Source organism: Miniopterus natalensis, chromosome 3 (genome assembly GCF_054644295.1).
Source record: "Miniopterus natalensis isolate mMinNat1 chromosome 3, mMinNat1.hap1, whole genome shotgun sequence".
NCBI classification, from domain to species: domain Eukaryota; kingdom Metazoa; phylum Chordata; class Mammalia; order Chiroptera; family Miniopteridae; genus Miniopterus; species Miniopterus natalensis.
In genome coordinates this window covers 96,193,500-96,213,155 of record NC_142083.1, presented here as the reverse complement: position 1 = coordinate 96,213,155, position 19,656 = coordinate 96,193,500, and the positions used below count along the sequence as shown (strand labels likewise).

At 43.8% G+C, this 19,656-nt stretch overlaps 1 protein-coding gene across 1 annotated transcript in view; it reads left to right on the top strand.

Annotated features, from left to right (window-relative positions):
* Positions 1–19,656, top strand: part of XPO6 (exportin 6) — a 112,729-nt gene that overhangs the window by 67,292 nt on the left and 25,781 nt on the right. Inside the window, exons 10-13 of the mRNA XM_016217910.2 lie at positions 7,822–7,930; positions 9,357–9,449; positions 10,785–10,854; positions 17,059–17,218. Coding sequence (XP_016073396.1) covers positions 7,822–7,930; positions 9,357–9,449; positions 10,785–10,854; positions 17,059–17,218 — 432 coding nt within the window. The remainder of the gene's footprint in view (positions 1–7,821; positions 7,931–9,356; positions 9,450–10,784; positions 10,855–17,058; positions 17,219–19,656) is intronic.

Genomic DNA, 19,656 nt, shown 5'->3' with positions numbered 1-19,656 from the left:
GAAATGCCATTATGACACAGGACATTTTGATACAATTAATAAAAGGTGATAACTAGATTTAAATCAAGGCTCCTATAGCTTTCTAGCTCCTGCTAAGAGAAATTCATGCCTTTGACTTCCCCAGAGAGCAAGTGACTGTGGTCATAGTTATTTCATTATAGAGTTGAAAAAGCTATGCAGGATTATGCCTCAGTCCTTTGTAGTTATCCGACTTGGAGTTTTCTCTGTTTATTGCCTACGTGTTTATTTATTTGTTCATTTGTTCTTTCATTCTTTATATACTTACTGAGCTGCCTTAACATGTAGAATTTTATTTAACTCTCAGAAGTTGGGATGCTTTTGGAATCACCTGTGGCGTGAGACATACAGGTCTGTAGGTTTATCTCTATTATGTACTGAAACATTTAATGCTACAAATTTCCCTCTGATCAGTGCTTTAACTTAATCCATCAAATTTTAGCATGGGCTGGCTGGGCGTGGCTCAGTGGTTGAGCATCAACCTAGGATCCAGGAGATCATGGTTCAATTCCCCGTCAGAGCACATGCCTGGGTTGCGGGGCTCGATCTCCACTGGGGGGTGTGCAGGAGGTGGCTGATCAGTGACTCTCATCATTGATGTTTCTACCTCTCTCTCCCTTTCCCTTCTTCTTTCTGAAATTAATAGATATATTAAAACAGTTCTTAGTATGTTTTCCTTTTCATTGTTTAGTGTATTTTAAAATTTATATCTATTTTTTTTTTTTTTTATATGATCCTCAACCGAGGATATTTTTTTCCATTGCTTTTCAGAGAGAGTAGGAGGGAGGGGAAGGAGGGAAGAGGGACAGCCAGTGAGAGGGAGGGAGGGAGAGAGAGAGAAACATCTGTGCGAGAGAGACATCGATCAGTTGCCTCTGCACCCACCTCAGCTGGGGCCAGGGGGCCAGGGGGCCAGGGGACCAGGGATCAAACCTCCAATCCAGGTATGTGCGCTTGACCAGGAATGGAATCTGTGACCCTTCGGTGCATGGGCTGATGCTCTAAGCACTGAGTGTCACCTATCAGGGTATTAAAAAAAATTTTTTTCAATCCCTTCCTGAGGGTATGCTTTTTGTTGATTCTAGAGAGAGAAGAGGGGGCTGGAAGGTTGATGTGAGAAACATTGACCAGTTGCCTCATGCACACGCCCCAACTGGGGATCAAACCCGCAATCTGGGTATGTGCCCTAACCAGGAATTAAACCTGTAACCCTTTGGTACACAGCACGATGCTTCAACCATTGAACCACACCGGCTAGGGCTGTTTACTGTACTTTCAAATTTCTCTTGAGAACTCCTCTGTTTAACTTCCAAATATTTGGAGATTTTTCATATGTCTTGCTTTCTAGTGTATATTGAGCTGCAAACATATTTTGTGTGATTCCCATTTGTTAGGGTTTGTTTATGACCTAGTCTTGGAGATTGTTCATTGTGCACTTGGAAAGAGTGTGCATTCCCATCATTGGGCGAAATGTTTTATAAATGTCAGTCAGGTCAGGTCGGCGGATTGTATTCTGCTCATTCTTTCAGTTACTGAGAGAGGTGAGCTCTCCAGGCGTGATTGTGGATTTGTCTGTCTCTCCAGTTCCATCAATTTTTGCTTTGTTTGAGACTGTTAGTTGCACGCCAATTTAGTTTTCCTTTTCAGTGTATCTATTGAGTGTTTGACTATATCTCATATGAGGTTTTTTTTTTAGTGGTTGCTCTGGTATTACGGTATATATACTTTGCACTAACATTTTATCACTTCTACTGTAATGTAGAAACCTTAGCACCATAGCGACCTTTTACTCTCCCTTCTTTGTATAGAGGTTGTCATATGTTTAACATCTATGTACATTGAAAACCTCATCAGGTAATGTTCAGTTTTTTGCTTTCATTCATCATTCATATTTTAAAGATCTTAACAGGAGAGAAATAGTCTGTTATGTTTACCCACACATTTGCCAATTCTCTTGCTTTTCCTTCATTCTTGAAGTTCGAGGTTTCTTATTATTTACCTTCTGTATTAATCAGCTAGGTCTGCCATAACAAAATACCATCGGCTGGGTGGCTTAAACAGCAGAGATTTATTTTCTCACAGTTCTAGAGACTAGAAGTCACAGATCAACATGCTGGCAGATGCAGTTTCTGGTGAGGACTCTGTTCCTGGCTTGCAGATGCTGCCTTCTCTCTTAGTCCTCACATGGCCTTTCTTCCGTGCTTGCATGGGGACACAGAGGGAGCATACATGTGCTCTCTTGTCACTTCCTCGTCATATAAGGGCACTAGTCCTGTTGGATTAAGGCTCTACCCTTAAGACTCCACTAAACTTTTATTACTTTTTTAGTCTTTAAATATCTTCAAAGTCTTTAAATTCCATTTTAGTTCAGTGAGACAATTTACAGATGAGAGGTTTTATCTGTCCTCTCATCTGAAGTGGATTTTCTTTCCTAGCAAAATTGTGAAAATGTTTTGGTTTATCAGAGCAAATTATAGCATGAAACTTCTATAACTTTAAGAATTTATGTCCTGAGCAAATGGCAGACATAAGCTCCAGGCTTAAGTGTTTGATCTTACCTTTCTCTGAAGTCTATTGAAGTGGGATTTTGATTCCTTTTTTTTTAAAAAATTAAATTTTATTATCCACAGTATTACAGGTGTCCCCCATCCTCCCTGTACCCCCTCCTCCCAGCCCCTGTCCCATCCCAGACCTTCACCACACTATTGTCTGTGTCCATGGGTTATGCATATATGTATGTGAGTTCTTTGGTAATCTCTTCCCATCCCCCAACCCCTCCAAATCTGTTATTCTGTTCCATGCATCCATGCCTCTGAACCTATTTTGTTTATCAGTTTATTTTGTTCATTAGGTTCCACATATAAGTGCAATCATGTGATATTTGTCTTTCTCTGACTGGCTTATTTCACTCAACATATTACTCTCCAGGTCCCTCCATGCTGTCACAAAGAGTAAGAGATCTTTTCTTTTACAGCTGCAAAGTATTCCATGGTGTAAATATACCAAAGTTTTTTTATCTACTCATCTCCTGAATGGACATTAGGCTGTTTCCAGATCTTAACTATTGTAAATAATGCTGCTATGAACATAGGGGTACATATATTCTTTCTGATTGGTGTTTTGGGCTTCTTAGAATATATTTCTAGAAGTGGGATCATTGAGGAGTTTCATTTTTAATTTTTTCAGTAAATTCCATACTGTTTTCCACAGTGGCTGCATCAATCTGCATTCCCACCAGCAGTGTACTAGGGTTCCCTTTTCCCCACATCCTCGCCAGTACTTGTTTTTGGTTGATTTATTGATGGTAGCCATTCTGGCAGGTGTGAGGTGATACCTCATTGAAGTTTTAATTTGCATCTCATAATTAGTGATGTTGAGCATTTTTTCATATGTGTCTTGGCCATCTCTATGTCCTCTGTGGAGAAGTGCCTGTTCAGGTCCTGTGCCCATTTTTTAATTGGGTTATTTGTCTTCCTTTTGTTGAGCTGTATGAGTTCTTTATAATTTTGGAAATTAACCCCTTACTCTATGTGTCATTGGCAAATAGGTTCTTCTATACAGTGGGCTCCCTTTTCATTTTGATGCTGGTTTCTTTTGCTGTGCAGAAACTTTTTAGTTTGATGTAATCCCATTTGTTTATTTTTTTCTTTGTTTCTCTTGCCTTAGGAGATGTATCGGTGAAAATTCTGATATGTGAGATGTCTGAGATTTTGCTGCCTATGTTTTCTTCTAGGATTTTTATGGTTTCATGACTAACATTTAAATTTAACTCTTCTATCCATTTTGAGTTTATTCTTGTGTGTGGCATAAGTTGGTGGTGTAATTTCATTTTTTTGCATGTATCTGTTCAATTTCAACACCATTTATTGAAGAGACTATCTTCAATACACTAGAGCATAACTCTAGTGTATGCTCTTGCCTCCTCTGTCAAATATTAATTTACCATAATGATGTGGGTTGATTTCTGGGGTTTCTGTTCTGTTCTGTTGATCTATGTGCCTGTTTTTGTGCCAGTACAGGCTGTTTTGATTGCAATGGCTTTGTAGTATAGTTTGTATAGTATAGTATAGTTTGATATCTGGTATTGTGGTGCATGCAACTTTTTTCTTCTTTCTCAAGATTGCTGAGGCTATTTGGGGTCTCTTTTGGTTCCATACAAATTTTTGGAATATTTGTCCTACATCTGTGAAATATGCTGTTGGTATTTTAACGGAATTGTGTTGAACTATAGGCTGCTTTGGGCAGTATGGACATTTTTTTTTTTTTAATACTCACCCGAGGATATTTTTCCATTGCTTTTTCAGAGAGAGTGGAAGGGAGAGAGAGAAACATCGATGTGAGAGAGACAGACATCGATTGGTTGCTTCCCACACTCACCCCGACAGGGACCGGGCCTGGGGATTGAACCTGCAACCGAGGTACATACCCTTTGTCAGAATCGAACCCGGGACCCTTCATCCCACGGCTGGAAGCTCTAACCACAGAGCCAAACTGGCTAGGGCAGTATGGACATTTTAATGATGTTAATTCTTCCAATCTATGAACATGGTATATTCTTCCATTTGTTTGTATCTTCCGCTATTTCTTTTTTCAGTGTCCTGTAGTTTTCTGAGTACAGGTCATTTACCTCCTTGGTTAAGTTTATTCCCAGCTATTTTATTTTTTGTTGCAATGGTAAGTGAGATTTCTTTTTAGTTTCTCTTTCTGAGAGTTCATTATTGGTGTATAAAAATGCCATTGATTTTGTTTGACGGTTTTACTTCCTCCTTTTCAATTTGGATGTCTTTGATTTTTCCTTCTTGTCTGATTGTTGTAGCTGGGATTTTGATTCTCTTGACAATTTTTCCCACAGATGTTGCCTGTTTTATTGGTGATTTCCCTGCCAGTGTTCTTTTCTGGGCGATGCTTAGTTGCCAGTCTAATCGAGGTTGTGAAGTCATTTACAAACACCGAAGGACTGATTGTTGGGGGGAAGAGTGGGCAACCTTTCTGCCTCTAGTGAAGAAACGAACTCTTGTGCCCACTAAACACTGAAATGTGACAGTTCAGGAGGATTTAAAAATAATCTTTAGATTCATACTCTACAGAGACTCATCACATGGGTTGTAACTCTTAGACTAGGTGGACTGTATTTGATCTTGGCATTGGATACCGTTCAGCTTTGGCTATCTTGTTCTAGCACTCACCTGCATAGACTAGGTGGTTTATTAGGGTCCTGTCAGGAAATCAGAAATGACAATTATTTTAAGAATTCAGTGTAGGAAATTGATTAAACTGGTTTTAGAGGACTTGAAAAGCAAAAGGGGAACCCTGAGATAACAGATGATAAGTATAGGAAGCAGCTCCACCCCTAGGTTGAAGGGTACCAAAGGAAAGAGGTTGGGGTTATGAAATCTAGAACAAAAGAGGGATGGATGGGCCCAGGCAGCTAGAGGTCACATCTCTGAGGACAAAGAACCGCCCCCTGCCACAGGAGCTCCAGGAGGGCCCCATGGAGGGGGGACTCAATCTTTTGAGGAGATGGAATAGTATGGCTGCTGCTGGCACTTCTGAGAGTGCATGGTGAGGCTGGTTCTGGGAGTGTGGAAGCTGAAACTGGAACAATTATTACTACCAGGTGACCGTTGTTGGGGCAACACTGCTGGTACAGCAAGCCCATAGGAAGATTGGAGTCTCTTCACCCCTCCTCTGCCTTCTTGTCTTCCTCCTGCACCCTGTTGGCAGACAGCCCAGTGGGCTGAGAAGTGTGCTTTGCCTAGTCTCAACTCCAGTATAACACAGCCTGGAGAGTAGGTTGGCACTGAGAGCTGAATGACCAGCATGATGGTTTGCTTTATTAGTGGGAGCGATCCCTGATTCGTCTGAGAAACATTTCAGGACAGGGAAGCACTTAGGCAATATGATTTGTTCTTGAAAATTAGTGGTTTGTTGGCCCTTGTGTTAGCAACTGTTGCGTATAACTTGATGTCTGGCCCTTGTGTTAGCAACTGTTGCGTATAACTTGATGTCTGGCCCTTGTGTTAGCAACTGTTGCGTATAACTTGATGTCTTCCGAGGTAAGTTCTTATCACATATGAGTAATATCTAAGCCTCAGGCTCCAAATCTTTCTGTGAGAAGTTATCCTTAGACATGGATCAACGTGTGAGGGTTTCCCCAGGCGCTTTCCATTTCTTCATTTAGGTTATAAGTGTTCTTAAAATTTACTAAAGAGTAGGTTTGGGGGAGCCCTGGCCAGGTTGCTCAGTGGGTTGGAGCGCTGTCCCATACACCAAAACGGTTGTGGGTTTGATTCTCGGTCAGGGCACATACCTGGGTTGTGGGTTCAATCTCCAGTCAGGGCGCGTGCAGGAGCAGCTGATCCATGTTTTTCTCTCTCCCCCTTCTTCTCTCCCACTAAAAAAATCAGTGGCCCTACCGGGTGTGGCTCGGGTTGAGCGTCAGCCTAGGATCCTAGGAGATTGAGGCTCGATTCCCGGTCGGGGCATGCAGGAGGCAGCTGATTAATGATGACTCTCTCATCATTGATGTTTCTGTTTCTCTCTCTCCCTCTCTTTTCCTCTCTCTGAAATCAATAAAGATATTTTTAAAAAAAAAGAATCAATGAAGAACATATCCTTGGGTGAGGATTTAAAGAGAAAAAAAAGAGTAGGTTTGGGGGAGCGGGTGGAGCAGGCTCAAAGCCCATTGGTGGTTTATGTGTAGAGAGAACACGGGATGCTGAGTTAGGGAACCCTGGGTTCAAATCAGCTAGCTTTGTGACCTTAGGCAATTTATTTAACTTCTGTCAACTAGTTTTCTCATCAGAAGAATACCATTAATACCACTTACCTCTCACAGTTGTTAAAAGGATTGAATCATTAAATTAACTGATATTTATATGTTGTACCTATAATCCCCAGGACAACCACTGAGAAAATATATGGCACAGAGAAAGACAAGTGCCATATGATTTCACTCATACAGAATTTAATGAACAAATTGAACTACCAAGCAAACTAGAGACAGATTCATAGATAGAGAGCAGACAGACAGCTTGGGGTGCGTAGGGTGGTGGAGGGATTGAGCAAAAAAGAAAAAGAGAACTCATGGACATGGACATCAGTGTGGTGATTATAGGGGTGGAGGGGGGGTGGAGGTGGAAGAGGACATAGAGGCAATAAATGGGGATGGAAAAGATAAAATAAAATTTAAAAATATATATGGTAAAGTTAGTAACAAGGGAATTAAAGTGGTGCACTAGAAAATATCTATTTAACACAAAATGGAGGAATTGAGAAACAAACGATATGACAGAGAAAACAAATAGCAAAATGGCATAAGTCCTTCCCTATCAGTAATTATATTAAATGTAAAGGATTAACTTCTAGTTAAAAAGCAGAAATTGGCAGAATGGATTAAAAAAACATGGTCCAACTATATGTTGTCTACAAGAGACTCACTTTCGTTTCAAAGACACAGGTTGAAATAAAAAGGCTAGAAAAGGTATTTTATGCAAACAATAACCAAAGAGGTCTGGGTTTGCTGTACTATCTGACAAAATAGACTTGGAAGGCAGAAATTGCTACCAGAGACAAAGAAGGACATCAAGGAGGTACCTGAAATATAGCTAAGTAAAGACCTTGCTACTGTTCCACTCTCACATACACACGTTCCAGCCCATCCACTAAGCCTAGTGTAGACGCTCCTTTTGTATATGGTAACAACACACAGACACTATTCCTTTCACAGCATAGGAAGCCCTTTTGAAATCCTAGGCTAAAAGCCTGCCTTCACCTGCTGTTGACTTTCTCCCTGCCACATAGGTACGAAGATGCCCTCGTCCTCTTGCTCACGGAGGTGTTGAATCGAATCCAGTTCCGATACAACCAGGCGCAGTTGGAGGAGTTGGACGATGAGACTCTGGATGACGATGTAAGCAGCATGCCCCGATTGGCGTTACTCGCTGTCACGAGGTGCAGTGAGCACGGAGACGCTGGGCCTTGCAGCCGGAGCGGTCTCCGGGTTTGAGTTGTGCATCTGAAATTTACTCCCTGCCAGTCTCTTTGGGCTCATTAACTGTAAAAAAAGGTTTACGGGCATTTTTTACCTAGATGGACTAGGGTGTAAGTACACGTGTACAGTGAGAAGTGGTTTAGTAAGAACTTTCTATCCCCCCTGTTTCCCCCTCTGCACCCACACCTCCACTCCCCACTCAGGGCAGCAAATGGAAGCTAGCTGGGAGCTGGTGGAAACAGTTAAAGAGATGCTTAAAGGATAAGGCTAGAATGAAAGGGAATTTCTTTTGAGTACATTTTGTAAACTGGTATTCCTTAAAATCATTTTTGAATTTGTTGATGTTGGTGTCCCCACATTGATAAGGAAAATGTTTTTAAGGACACAACTCCAATGTTCTTTTTTCTTAACCACCATGTACTTCAAAATTTTCAAGTCACTGGTATGGATTCAAAATAACAGTGACTGTGGCATAACCAAGACCTTGAGGGTGGCCATGTTTGGGTTGGAAAGAGCCCTGTACTTGGAACCAGAAGGCCTGGATTTGAATCTCTGCAGCCTTGACCATGAAGGAGACAGAGGTCCAGGCGTTGAATTTCTTCGATCCTTAATTTTCTTATCTCCCAAAAGGGGGTGCCATATCTGTGTTGACAGTTGCATGAGGGTAACACATGAGGAAGGACTGGTTACATGCCTGGTGCTTACTGGGTGCTTGGTAAACTTCTGCTTCACTTCTTGTTGACTGTATGACTCAGGCCAGTGCTTCTTCTGTTTTAGCATGAAGAACAGTCACTGGCACAGATGTTAAACAGGTTTTGATTCAGGCGGTTTGGGGTGGGGGCCACAGCATTTGCATATCTAACAAGCCCCCAGGAGATGCTCATGCCGTCTGTCTGTAGACCATACTTCAAGTGGCACTGAGTATATATATAACTATATACTTACTGTAAGTATATATAACTATATACTTACAGAACACAGTACCGGACCGTCTCAGAAAGAATGAGTGACGACCAGGTCCTATAGCTGGGCTGGCGTAAAGGGGAATGAGCATTTCTTTCACAAGTGGCTTTTTTTATCTCTGTACTCCTATGACGGTAGGGGAAAAAGTAGGTCATTCTAGGTGGATCATCTCTTAGGAAAAAGCTTTTAATGATATTAATTTATTGGGTTAAAAAATATATTTTAGCTTGGCCTTTTTAAAGTACCAAATAACCTGGCTCCATCATTTGCCATTTCTTCAGAATGTTATGTCTAAGAGTGGACTTGAGGCCAAGGACAGATAGCAGGGAAAATGACAAGACCCTGCCTGTCAGGAGAGCTGACCCTTCTGTTTCCCCTGCAGCAGCAGACAGAGTGGCAGCGGTACTTACGCCAGAGCTTGGAGGTGGTGGCCAAAGTGATGGAGCTCCTTCCCACACACGCCTTCTCGACGCTGGTAACTCACCGTTTGGAGGGGATAAAGAGCCTGATGATTTCCCTGCACACACAGTATGAGCAGTCAGGCTTTTTTGCTTAGTGGTATTATAGACTGTTTTCTCAACAGAGAGTAGTAGTAGTTACTAGAGCCGACCCTCAAATTGATCAAATGTTAATATTTCCCCAAAACATTTTAGATCAACTTTTGGAAGCCCTGTTTTTGTTTCCTAAACTCCTGTCTATAATATGAACTTTACTGATGCTTTCAGCAGTGGCTCTAAAGTGGCCAGGCCAAATACAGTGGTACCTTGGTTTTCAAACGTCTCCATTGACGAACATTTCGGTTTACAAAGGCTGCAAACCTGTAAGTCAATGCTTCAGTTTTCAAACATACCTCGGAAGTCGAACATGCCACACGGCTTCGGCTGAGGGCAAGATCCTGAGGCCTAGTTGTTGGCTATGGATCCCTCGGTTTTTGAACGTTTCAGAACTCAGTCTTCGGAACGGATTACATTCGAAAACTGAGGTACCACTGTAGAAGGTTTATTTGTATGAATTACATTGCTCCACAGTGAACCATTGTAAAGCTTACTCTTGGGAAATTGCTGGCACTCTGCCTATATTTATGTGCTAGAATCTTTAGTCATAGGACTGATTTCTTTAGTCATAGGACTGAGTGGTATTTGTTTTCTGAGAAAATTTCGTTAAGCCTGTCACTTCTTCAAAGGCAAGATAATTTATTAGGGTCAGCTTTGCATTGCACAACCCCGCTGTACCCTGTGTTTTCCTATAGAGTGTGCCATTTTGTCACCTGCCATTCTTAGGGATCTGTCACATTAAAGTTTCATCTTTATCTTAATGATGAATTAGCAGTTTAGAGAGAAAAGATACAGCTCTGGTTATGAAGGTCCTGTCTGCTAAATGAGTAAAGGAAAGTGACTTCCAAATAATGTGGCCTGTCTTTTCACTTTGCCATGCACTTTAATGAAGGCATATCTATATTTATCTTAAGGGTAAGGTTTACTTTGCATTTGAAGGGAGACAGGCCAGGCTCAGAACTCTAAAAGGATCAGATCCTTTGGGGGCTTGATGTCCTCTTTTAGGAACATAATAATCATACCCAGCGTCCATTGCTTTGCTTTTAAAAAGTATCAAACTGATGGTGATTTCAGTTGTAGAAATTGTTAGGGGTGAGGGGAGCCACCTCTTCTTAGGGGCACGTTAAGGTTCCCAGAGAAAAGTTTTTATCCCCCCCCCCCCCCCATAGGTGCTGTCCTGTTTTCATGGTAAAATGCTATTAAAAGTCATATTTATGTTTTTGGTTTTTTTTTAATCATTGTTTCTTTGTTTTCAGTTCCCAGTTCTTCAGGACAATTTAGACGTTTATCTGGGGTTACAGCAGTTTATAGTTACTTCAGGGTCAGGTAAACTGGTTTTGTTTTTCTAATTTAACCAATATTTAAAAATGGACTGATACTGAATTACTGCCTTCTTTGCTGTCAGAACACAGTTTCTCCATTGCCACTTCCCCGCAGCTTTGTGTCCCCCACTTGTAAACGGAAATAAATCGTAGTGCGGAGGTGCGTGGGGAGGTAAAGGGTGAGGTGTGACAGTATCTTCCTGAAAGGTGTCGCAGTGAGAGAGAGGAGAGAATTTGGAGCAAAAGGGTCGGGCTTTTTGAAAACCCTCACATTTAGAATGTCTTTAAAACCAGCAGGTATGCTGGGGGAAAATGACCTTGGACTTTGCTGTGGTGTGTTCTTTGGTTTTAGAATCCAGTAGGACTAGGAGCAACTCCAAGCAGGCAGACTCCTGGTGGAGCATGCCCATAGCGAGCAAATACTAAGCTTTCCTGTTGTAAGTGGCATGCAGGTGGCTCTGGCCGTAGCTCGTTGGAAAGGCTCTGGCCTGCCATTTACAGGTTTACATGCTTGAGGGTTAGGGTTAGCATTTTTTTGTTATTTTATTAGTCATAATAATAATAATCTCCGTTTGTAGAACACTCATTATATACCAGGCACTCTATTATTTGCTTATCTTGTTTACTTCTCTCATACTAGTTATCCCTGTTTTACTAAGGAAGAAATCAATGTTCAGAGATGTTAAGTTACCCAAAACCACCTAGCTTGTCAGTGCTAATCCCAAGGTGGTATAATGGGGAATGATAAAAAGTCAAATTAACTAAAATCTGATGTTCATTATGTCAGCTGAAGACAGCAGACACTTAATACTGTGCTTGCAAACACACCTGTGCCCTCCGCCCCCACCTTCTCTAGTCATTTTACAGTGTTTTCCTTATAGGAGTCGTTCCTGGCCCTGGCCTGCAGCCCCTCTGTTGTGTAACTCTATTGTTTGAGCCCGGCACAGAGCTGCCCACAGTGCAGCCCAGCTTCTGGACAAGCTTGTTATTCATGGCACAGCCTCCATGGGAGCCTCTTTCTGAGACTGCCCTTCTTGGTGGCCTGTGACAGCTTGTTTCCATGTCTGTATTAGTTTCCAAATCACTGGGCCCCAGGAGGTTGATGGGACTTGGCATGTCCCAAGTGTAGGCCCTGGTTTTGTAGATAGGATAAGAACAGCTTAAACAGAACTTTAAAAAGACCACTTTTCAAAGTAAACATGCCTGTAAAATAGGCTGTCAATATTAATGAAAATCATTTGACTCTGTACAAATGCTACAGATGTTTCCAGAATCCATTCTTGGGAAAACTGTGCCCTGGTTGTCTCTACTAGAATGTACTTAGTATCCTGAAGACATTATTCTTGATCTTAAAAATAAAAAAATGGAGCATATATCCCCCCTCCCCTGCCAAAAGAAAGACTGATCCCTAAGTTCCCTTTTTAGTGTTGTAACTGACTTTTTTACATTATGTTGAGTTTGTCTTCAGTTGAAAATCTGCAGTGATTCTTAAATCCATTTTCTGAGACATAGCTGATAACTTAGAGCTGCTTATCTGAGGATAATCAGATTTATTTTTCTCTAAGTAAAATACCATATACTTGCTCTCGTTGAAGTCCATTTACTGGCAATTTCACAGTGTGCTTGGCTCTTCCAGGTCATTTATAAATCTCATTCCTAGCCTGATCCTTAGTGTGTAATCTAATGGCAAAACCTCTCAGGCCAGAGAAATACTTTTTATCCACAGTGAAGCATTCCCCCATTCCTAGGTGGCTCAAAAGCCAAGTTTCCAATGCAAAGGCTATTAAAAAGTGCAACTCTTGAGTACATTCTGTCCCTGGTTCCCATGGCCATTCACCTCTCAAATAACCTCCATGCTGTATTAGTCAGCTTTATTGCCTTGTAACAGAAGCCATGATATCCTTTCTTGGATGGGTATGGCCCACTTCTTTCATTTGCATTTATCTAGCCAGCTCTTCGTTCTAGGGTCTTCTCTGGAGCCTGTATGGATGCGAGTCTCATATTTACTCTACTGCCGCTGGTCTTCCTGCTTCCACTTCCTCAGTAAAATCCATGGTGCTCTCTCACCCCTCAGTGCTCTCCCCTTGTTGTCCGTCTTTCCTGCCATTGGTGGTTTGAGAAATCCTCTCTTTGGAGTTGTGCCCCTTGTACTGCATTTGTGTCCTTACATGGCCCTCACATATCCATTTTGTATGTATTTGGCTCTGCCACTGCTCAGTGAGATCTTCCCTCATCAGGGCAGTATTTCTTCTCTAAGTAACCACTAGCTTTTCTGTTTAGCCATGCAGACTTTCCTGCCTAAGAGATTGCCTCATATAGAATATATAAGATTTCTGGACTTCCATTCCTTGTTCTGCTGGGGTTCATTTATGACTTTTTATTCTCTTGGGGCGGAGTACTGCAAATCCTGATTTTCACACCTCTACCTCCCCAGTCCCCTCAAACAGAGAGGACTGAATTACACATAACATTACTAGGTTTTTACCCAGGGCAGTGATTTGCCAGGAAGCTGTTCTTTGGATGTGGCTTAGAGTGCATCTGGACAGCTTCAGGGGGACTTGGTTTGTGGAAGACAGGACTTCAGTGTGGCTGTGACATCTTCTCTCTCTAAAACCTGTATGTGGCAGTATTCTCTTCTAAAATTTCCACTTTGCAGATATCTGTGCTGTTGGGGAGAAATCTGACCTTAGCCAAATAGGAGAAAATGTGGGTGGATCTAAACAGCTTTTCACAGTGGGAACTCTGGCCTGCCTCCTCTAGTTGAGATGGTGCCTTGCTCCGTGTGGTAGCAGCAGTGGTGGTGGTGGTATGAGAGTCCTAGGCTGGAGGGCCACGGGGACTTGGATTAGTGTCCAGGTATGTGTGTCTGCCTTGCAGGCAGAGCAGGAAAGAACCAGCTGCAATTTTGATTAATACACACCTTAGATGGCACATATGTATTAAGTTAAATTATAGGTAACTGCAGTTTTGTCAGGTCAGAAGTGGTCAAATGCCAGCAATTTCATGGTTCAAATCAATAGTTTAATAAGACACACACGCAGCAGTTCTCCGAGGTGGTTTTCCTTTGTAGGTATTGCTCCTTTTTGGACAAGTTAGGGTAAGTTTAGAGGGGAATGACCAGGATCGCAAGGATTCTCAGAAGGAAGGTGGCCTGGGTAATGGAAGGGACCCCCAGGGGTTTGCTTCAGTCCAGAGGAGATTTGCAGGAATGTTACCCTGTCTTCACATTTCTCCAAGACTGTCATGTGGACTTACCCATGGAAGTCCAGGCTTAGGCTTGTTTTGTGTTCTACCCTCCACGGATGGGCAAGGAGTAATAAGGAGATTTCCCCTGTGTTTTTTACCAAGCTGTTCCGAGATGGAAGTCTCCCTCAAGAGGCATTGGGCTCTTTAGCATTCCATTGAGGTGTCCAGGAAGAGGCTGAAGGGCGGGTGGGAAGGGCAGTGCTGGGGGAAGGCCATGCATCAGGGGCAGAGGGGAAGAGGGCAAGGCCTGCAGCTGCCTCATGACTCTATTAGGGACTGTACGCAAATGGAAACTTCAATTAGGGTGGTGGTTGATTTGGTTTTTAAAAGAGAAACACAGAATGTTCTCCTACATGCTTAAAATATTTACAAACCTAGTTCTTAGGTATACCTAAGGGTACCTAGTTCTAAGCATTAAGTATAGCAAACAAGTTGAAAACTAGCAGTCAAGCTGAGCTTAGTTGGGAGATGGAGTGGAAGATGGGGATGGGTGCACACGGGGAATAGAGCTGCTGTGCTAATTCAGAACCTGCCCACGGGGCTTTGTGAACATTGAGCTGGCCTCTCTGTTGGGGCCTGTAAGCCATGGCCAGTTCCGGGGTGTGCCTTTCATCAGGGCTTATTTCCCACAAAGCCCTGAGGCTTGGTTTGTGTGCAAAGGAACAGCAGGATTTAGAAGTTTACCCTGGTAGTCGGTTGCCTCTCCAGAACCCTGAAAATCTGGACATTCAGGAGCATCACTGTGCTCCTAACCGGGAGATGAGAAGGTCCATGTTCCCTCCTCCATGACCCCATATGACCAGAAAGATCTCTGGGCCTTGTGTGTTCTGTGGGCTCATCTGGCTGGGGGCGTAGGACGGTCCTCCTCTTGCTTTGACTGGCTCACTCTTCTGGATGCCCACCTGATGGCCTCCCAGGGCTGCCTGCGGCCTGACCATCCTGTGTTCTGCTCTGTGGGGAGTAGTGGAAGGGGGAGCAGGCGATGGGGGCTAGTCAGAGCCAGCCTTCTCTCCTTGTAAGATCACTGCTCTCTCCTTGTAAGATCCTTCCTTGAGCTGCTTCTTTCTTTTGTTCTTCTGCTCCTTGGGTGTGACCCACTGTAACAGTGCCCCGTCCACAGCGTCCTCTTTTCCAGGATCCTGTCCTCCTCTGGGGGCCGTCAAAGGCTCTGCGCAGCCTGGGCACTTGGAAGTCCGGGTAGAGTTCAGGGTGTCACACTTGCTACTTCATCCACCACTTTCTTCATAGGTGTCAGCCTTGCTGGTTCCTTTCTACAGGCGCTGCTGACTCGTTGTCCCCTTTGAGTACTACAGTGACTGTTCCCAAGGGCAGCGTGAAGAAATGAAGCTCCTGAGACTCCCTCTCCTGCTCTGTCTAGTGTGCTCTCTGTTCAGTTGTATTGAACTCATTTATACATTTGTGGTCACTTGTGCTGTGTCAGGCACCGTGTGACCTTGGGTGTGGCACTGGGCGTGGCCCTCATCCTGAAGGACTGGATAGTCAGTGAGAAGACTTGTGAACCATTAGCTACCTCCATCTGCTCTTAGGTGCCCTGGAGGAATGCAGGAAGGAGGGAAGCTTGTTCTCTCTGTGGAGGGGCCAGGGAAGGCCTCCCAGGAGAGAGTATGCTTGAGAGTATGGAGAGTTTATACGAGCGGGGGGAGGCAGGGCAGAGGCAGAGCAGGCAGAGACACCAGGTGTCTGGGGGATTATCAGTGGGTCTGGGAGGTGAGGTCATGAGAGACCTGGAGTTGACATTGGGAATTCAGGCCCTCCCCCTTCAGCTGGAGAGCGCCCCAGAAGGGTTTGATACCTTGTCTCAGGGGAGCTGTGTGCCTAGATGGGGAACACATTTGTGGGGTGCCGTGGGAGGAGGGCTGGTGATAATCACTTTGAAGCTCTTGCCTCGCAGCTGAGTAGAAACCTGAAGTGGCAGCGGAGGGAGCGGGCCTGAGCTGGGTCTAGGGATTGCAGATGCCCTGTGGGCGGTGATCAGACCGTTCCTGCCCCTCCCTGGCACTTTCTCAGACTCTGAGCACTCTTCTCAGGCTCTTCTCTGAACCTCAGGCCTGACGGTTCTTTCTTCTGTGGACCTTTGTGGGTAGGAGCCCGAGGGGCAAGGAGGTTGCTGATTTGAGGATGTTTTTGTCCTTCCCCTTTGCGTCCTCCTCGCTTACTTTGAAGAAATTTTGTTGAAGAATAAGTTTCAGGGCTTGGAAAATCACTAGCTCTTTGTTTTTTATAATTATTACAGACATTGAGTGATGGTTTATAGTTTACTTAGTCAGTTAGATTGCAGCATTTTTTCCCATTTTAAAGATGAGGAAACTGAGTCTTAGAAGGGCTCACTGAGGCACAGAGCCAGCGAGTGGCAGGGGATCTGCATTCTGAACCCTGCCTGTGCTCTGTATTCCCTGTTGTGTTCCTACCGCCACCTGGGTGCGGTGCTGAGTGCCTCCTGTCCTTGAGCAGGGATGCGGCCTCCCTCCCAGCCACGGAGATGGCGCTGTCTCACAGGGCCATTCTCGAAGTCGGGCAGGCTTGCAGTTGCTTAGACTGAGCTTAGGACACCCGCTCTGCCCCCAAAATATGACTCATATTGGGCAAGTTGCCAGACCTCCCTGGGGATGTTTTCTTGTATGTAAAATTGGTGGCATCAATCCTTCACGGAGCCAGGATGAGGCACATAGCTGCGTGGTTCATGTTAGCACTCTGACTCCCCTCCCCGGTGTCTGTTCCTCTTCCTCTGCTGTCTGTCCCTCTCGCTGGCTCTGGAGTGCATGTGGCTCTGGTTTAGGTAGAGACTGTGCCCGGTTTCCCTGCTCGGTCCCGGGAAGCAGCCTGTGGGTGACTGTGCTTCAAGGATTGGTTTTGCTGAATGTGGATTGCCTGGGTGAGCTGTTGTCTGTCGTGGTAACCAAAGCATGTTCTTCCTGAAAAACTGCGGGGTGTTTTGTTCTAGGACACAGGTTGAACATCACAGCAGAGAACGACTGCCGGCGATTGCACTGTTCCCTAAGGGACCTGAGCTCCCTGCTGCAGGCTGTGGGCCGGTTAGCTGAGTACTTCATTGGAGACGTGTTTGCTGCGCGCTTCAGCGATGCCCTCACAGTCGTGGAGAGGTAGGCCGGCACTACATCGTGGAGCCATTCCCTCTCCAGAGCTCAGTTGTACCTTGTGTGAGGGGCTGCACATAGCCAGCCAGTGCCTGCTCCGGCCCTGGCTAAACTGAGGCTCTGCACATGTAAGGTGAACGTGGAGCGATTACTGGACCTCTCTGAACTTCAGTTCCTCATCTGTAAAATGGACTGGACAGTGTCTTTAGGTTTACTGGGGAATTGAATGAGATAAGGCACTTAGCACAGGGCCTAGTATGTGGCAGACAATAAATATAATCTGTTATTTTATTGAAGATCTTGTAATAGATACGAAGACAGGATTAGCCTCTGAAGAAGCCAGATGAGGTCAATCTTCATGTCTTTCCTCATAGGATAGAGAGGTTTAGGGAAGCCCTGTTAATTAAGAAAAGGCAGGCAGTGGACACTATCCAGGTAGGCAGCCAGATGGCAGAACTTCAGTCCTGTTGCTGTAGGACTGGTTTTTCTAGTCCTATTAGGATCCTAAGGAATTAAACCTGGGTGGCCTCCAAGCCTGATTTGAGAGGTGCTTCACAACCTTTCCACCACCAAGCTCCTTCCATTACTTCTTCCCCTTGGGCCCTTTGTAGGGTTTATAGCTGTATTTGTTGAGGACCATTTTATACCACCTAGTCCCCCTCCTCCCTCTCCTCTTCCCCCTCTTCCCCTTCCTCCCTCCCTTTTCCCCTCCCCCTCCTCCCCAATCACCAACTTCTACACTTAAAGTCATACCTTTAGTCCTGGTCGGTGAGCAGTGGTTAGAGCATTGGCCTGAGCACCAAAGGGTTGAAGGTTAAATTTCCCATCAAGGGCACATACCTGGGTTGCAGGTTCTATCCTGGGTCGGGGCGAGACACAATTGATGTGTCTCTCTCACATCGATGTCCCTCCCTCCCTCCCTCCCTCCCTCCCTCCCTCCCTCCCATTTTCTCTAAAAAAATCAATGGAAAAATATACTAGGGTGAGGATTAACAGAACAAAACGAAGTCATACCCTTAAAACTAAGTGGTAGGTGGCTCAGGTAACATGTGAGCTGATTAGATAAAAACTGGGTAGTTGTGGGTCCAGCCCAAAGTCAAGATACCTGGGGCATTCACTAGCCCAGTAGCCTTGTCATTGGTAACATCCTGAGGGGAAAGCAAGCTCTAAGCCTAGTTTCCTGTGTACCAGATTTTCTTCAATACTGTTCTTCTTAGCTTAAAGCAGAGATAACTAAGAATTTTAAATAAACCTTTAAAAGCCAGATTAATATAGCAGCATGCAGTAGTAGGACATTTTCAAAAGTGTTTTTGCACATATTATTTCATTCTATACTTGGAGGGACCGATATTGTCACTTTATTTGTGAGTAAACTGTGTCCCAGGGATGGTGAGTGTCTTGCTTCAGGTCACACAGTTCACGAGAGGGAGCATATGGACTTAAACCAATTTCCTGAGTCCAAAAACTATGTCCTTTCCAAACCACAGAGCTTCTGCTTCTAGAATCCTCTTTCTACTTCTTGCGTTAGGCCCATTTCCAGTGATGGTTAGCATGGATAGAACATGTCTTTCGTTCTGTCTGAAATACATAGTTTTAAAATTTATACTTGAGCGAAAAACAAAACAAAACATATATATGTATATATGTGAATGATATTGGTCATCTCAGCTTCACAGTGAGATGATTGGTCATAGATCCTGAATCATTATTTTATAGGTTCTTACATATATAGTTTTCTATACTGATTAGGTTTGTAGACTCATTACTAAAGATACTTAGCTCTTTTGTCTTCAGTTTAAAGTAAAGTGTGAGAGAAGGCTCTTTGTTATGATCTTAATTGCCAGTGTGATTAGCAGTGTTTCAACTTATAGGTTACATAAATCAAACCTAATAATAAAACTGCTGAACAACCCTGGACAATGTGGCTTGGTTGGAGCATTGTACCGTACACCAAAAGGTGGTGGGTTCAATTCCAGGTCAGGGGACATACCCAGGTGGTGGGTTTGATCCCCAGTCAGGGCGTGTGCCGGAGGCAACAGATAGATATTTCTCTCTCACATCAATGTTTCTCTCTCTCTCTCTCTCTCTCTCTCTCTCTCCCCCCCCTTCCTCTCTCTAAAAATCAATAAAATTTTTTAAACCCTGCCAAACATAGAAATATTAAGATACATCTAGAAGTCCATTTTTAGTGAACATCATTAAAGAATGCCTTATAATATAAAAACAGAATGTAAAGTCAAAATACTATATGATTCCACTTATATGAGGTATTTAGAGTAGTAAAATTCATAGAGACAGAAAAAAGAATGATGGTTGCCAGGGGCAGGGGTTAGGAAGAGTTACTTAATGGGTAGAGTTTCAGTTTGGGAAGATGAAAAAACAGTTCTGGAGGTGGACAGTGGTGATGGCTACACAGTGTCAATGTATATAATTCCGGTGAATTG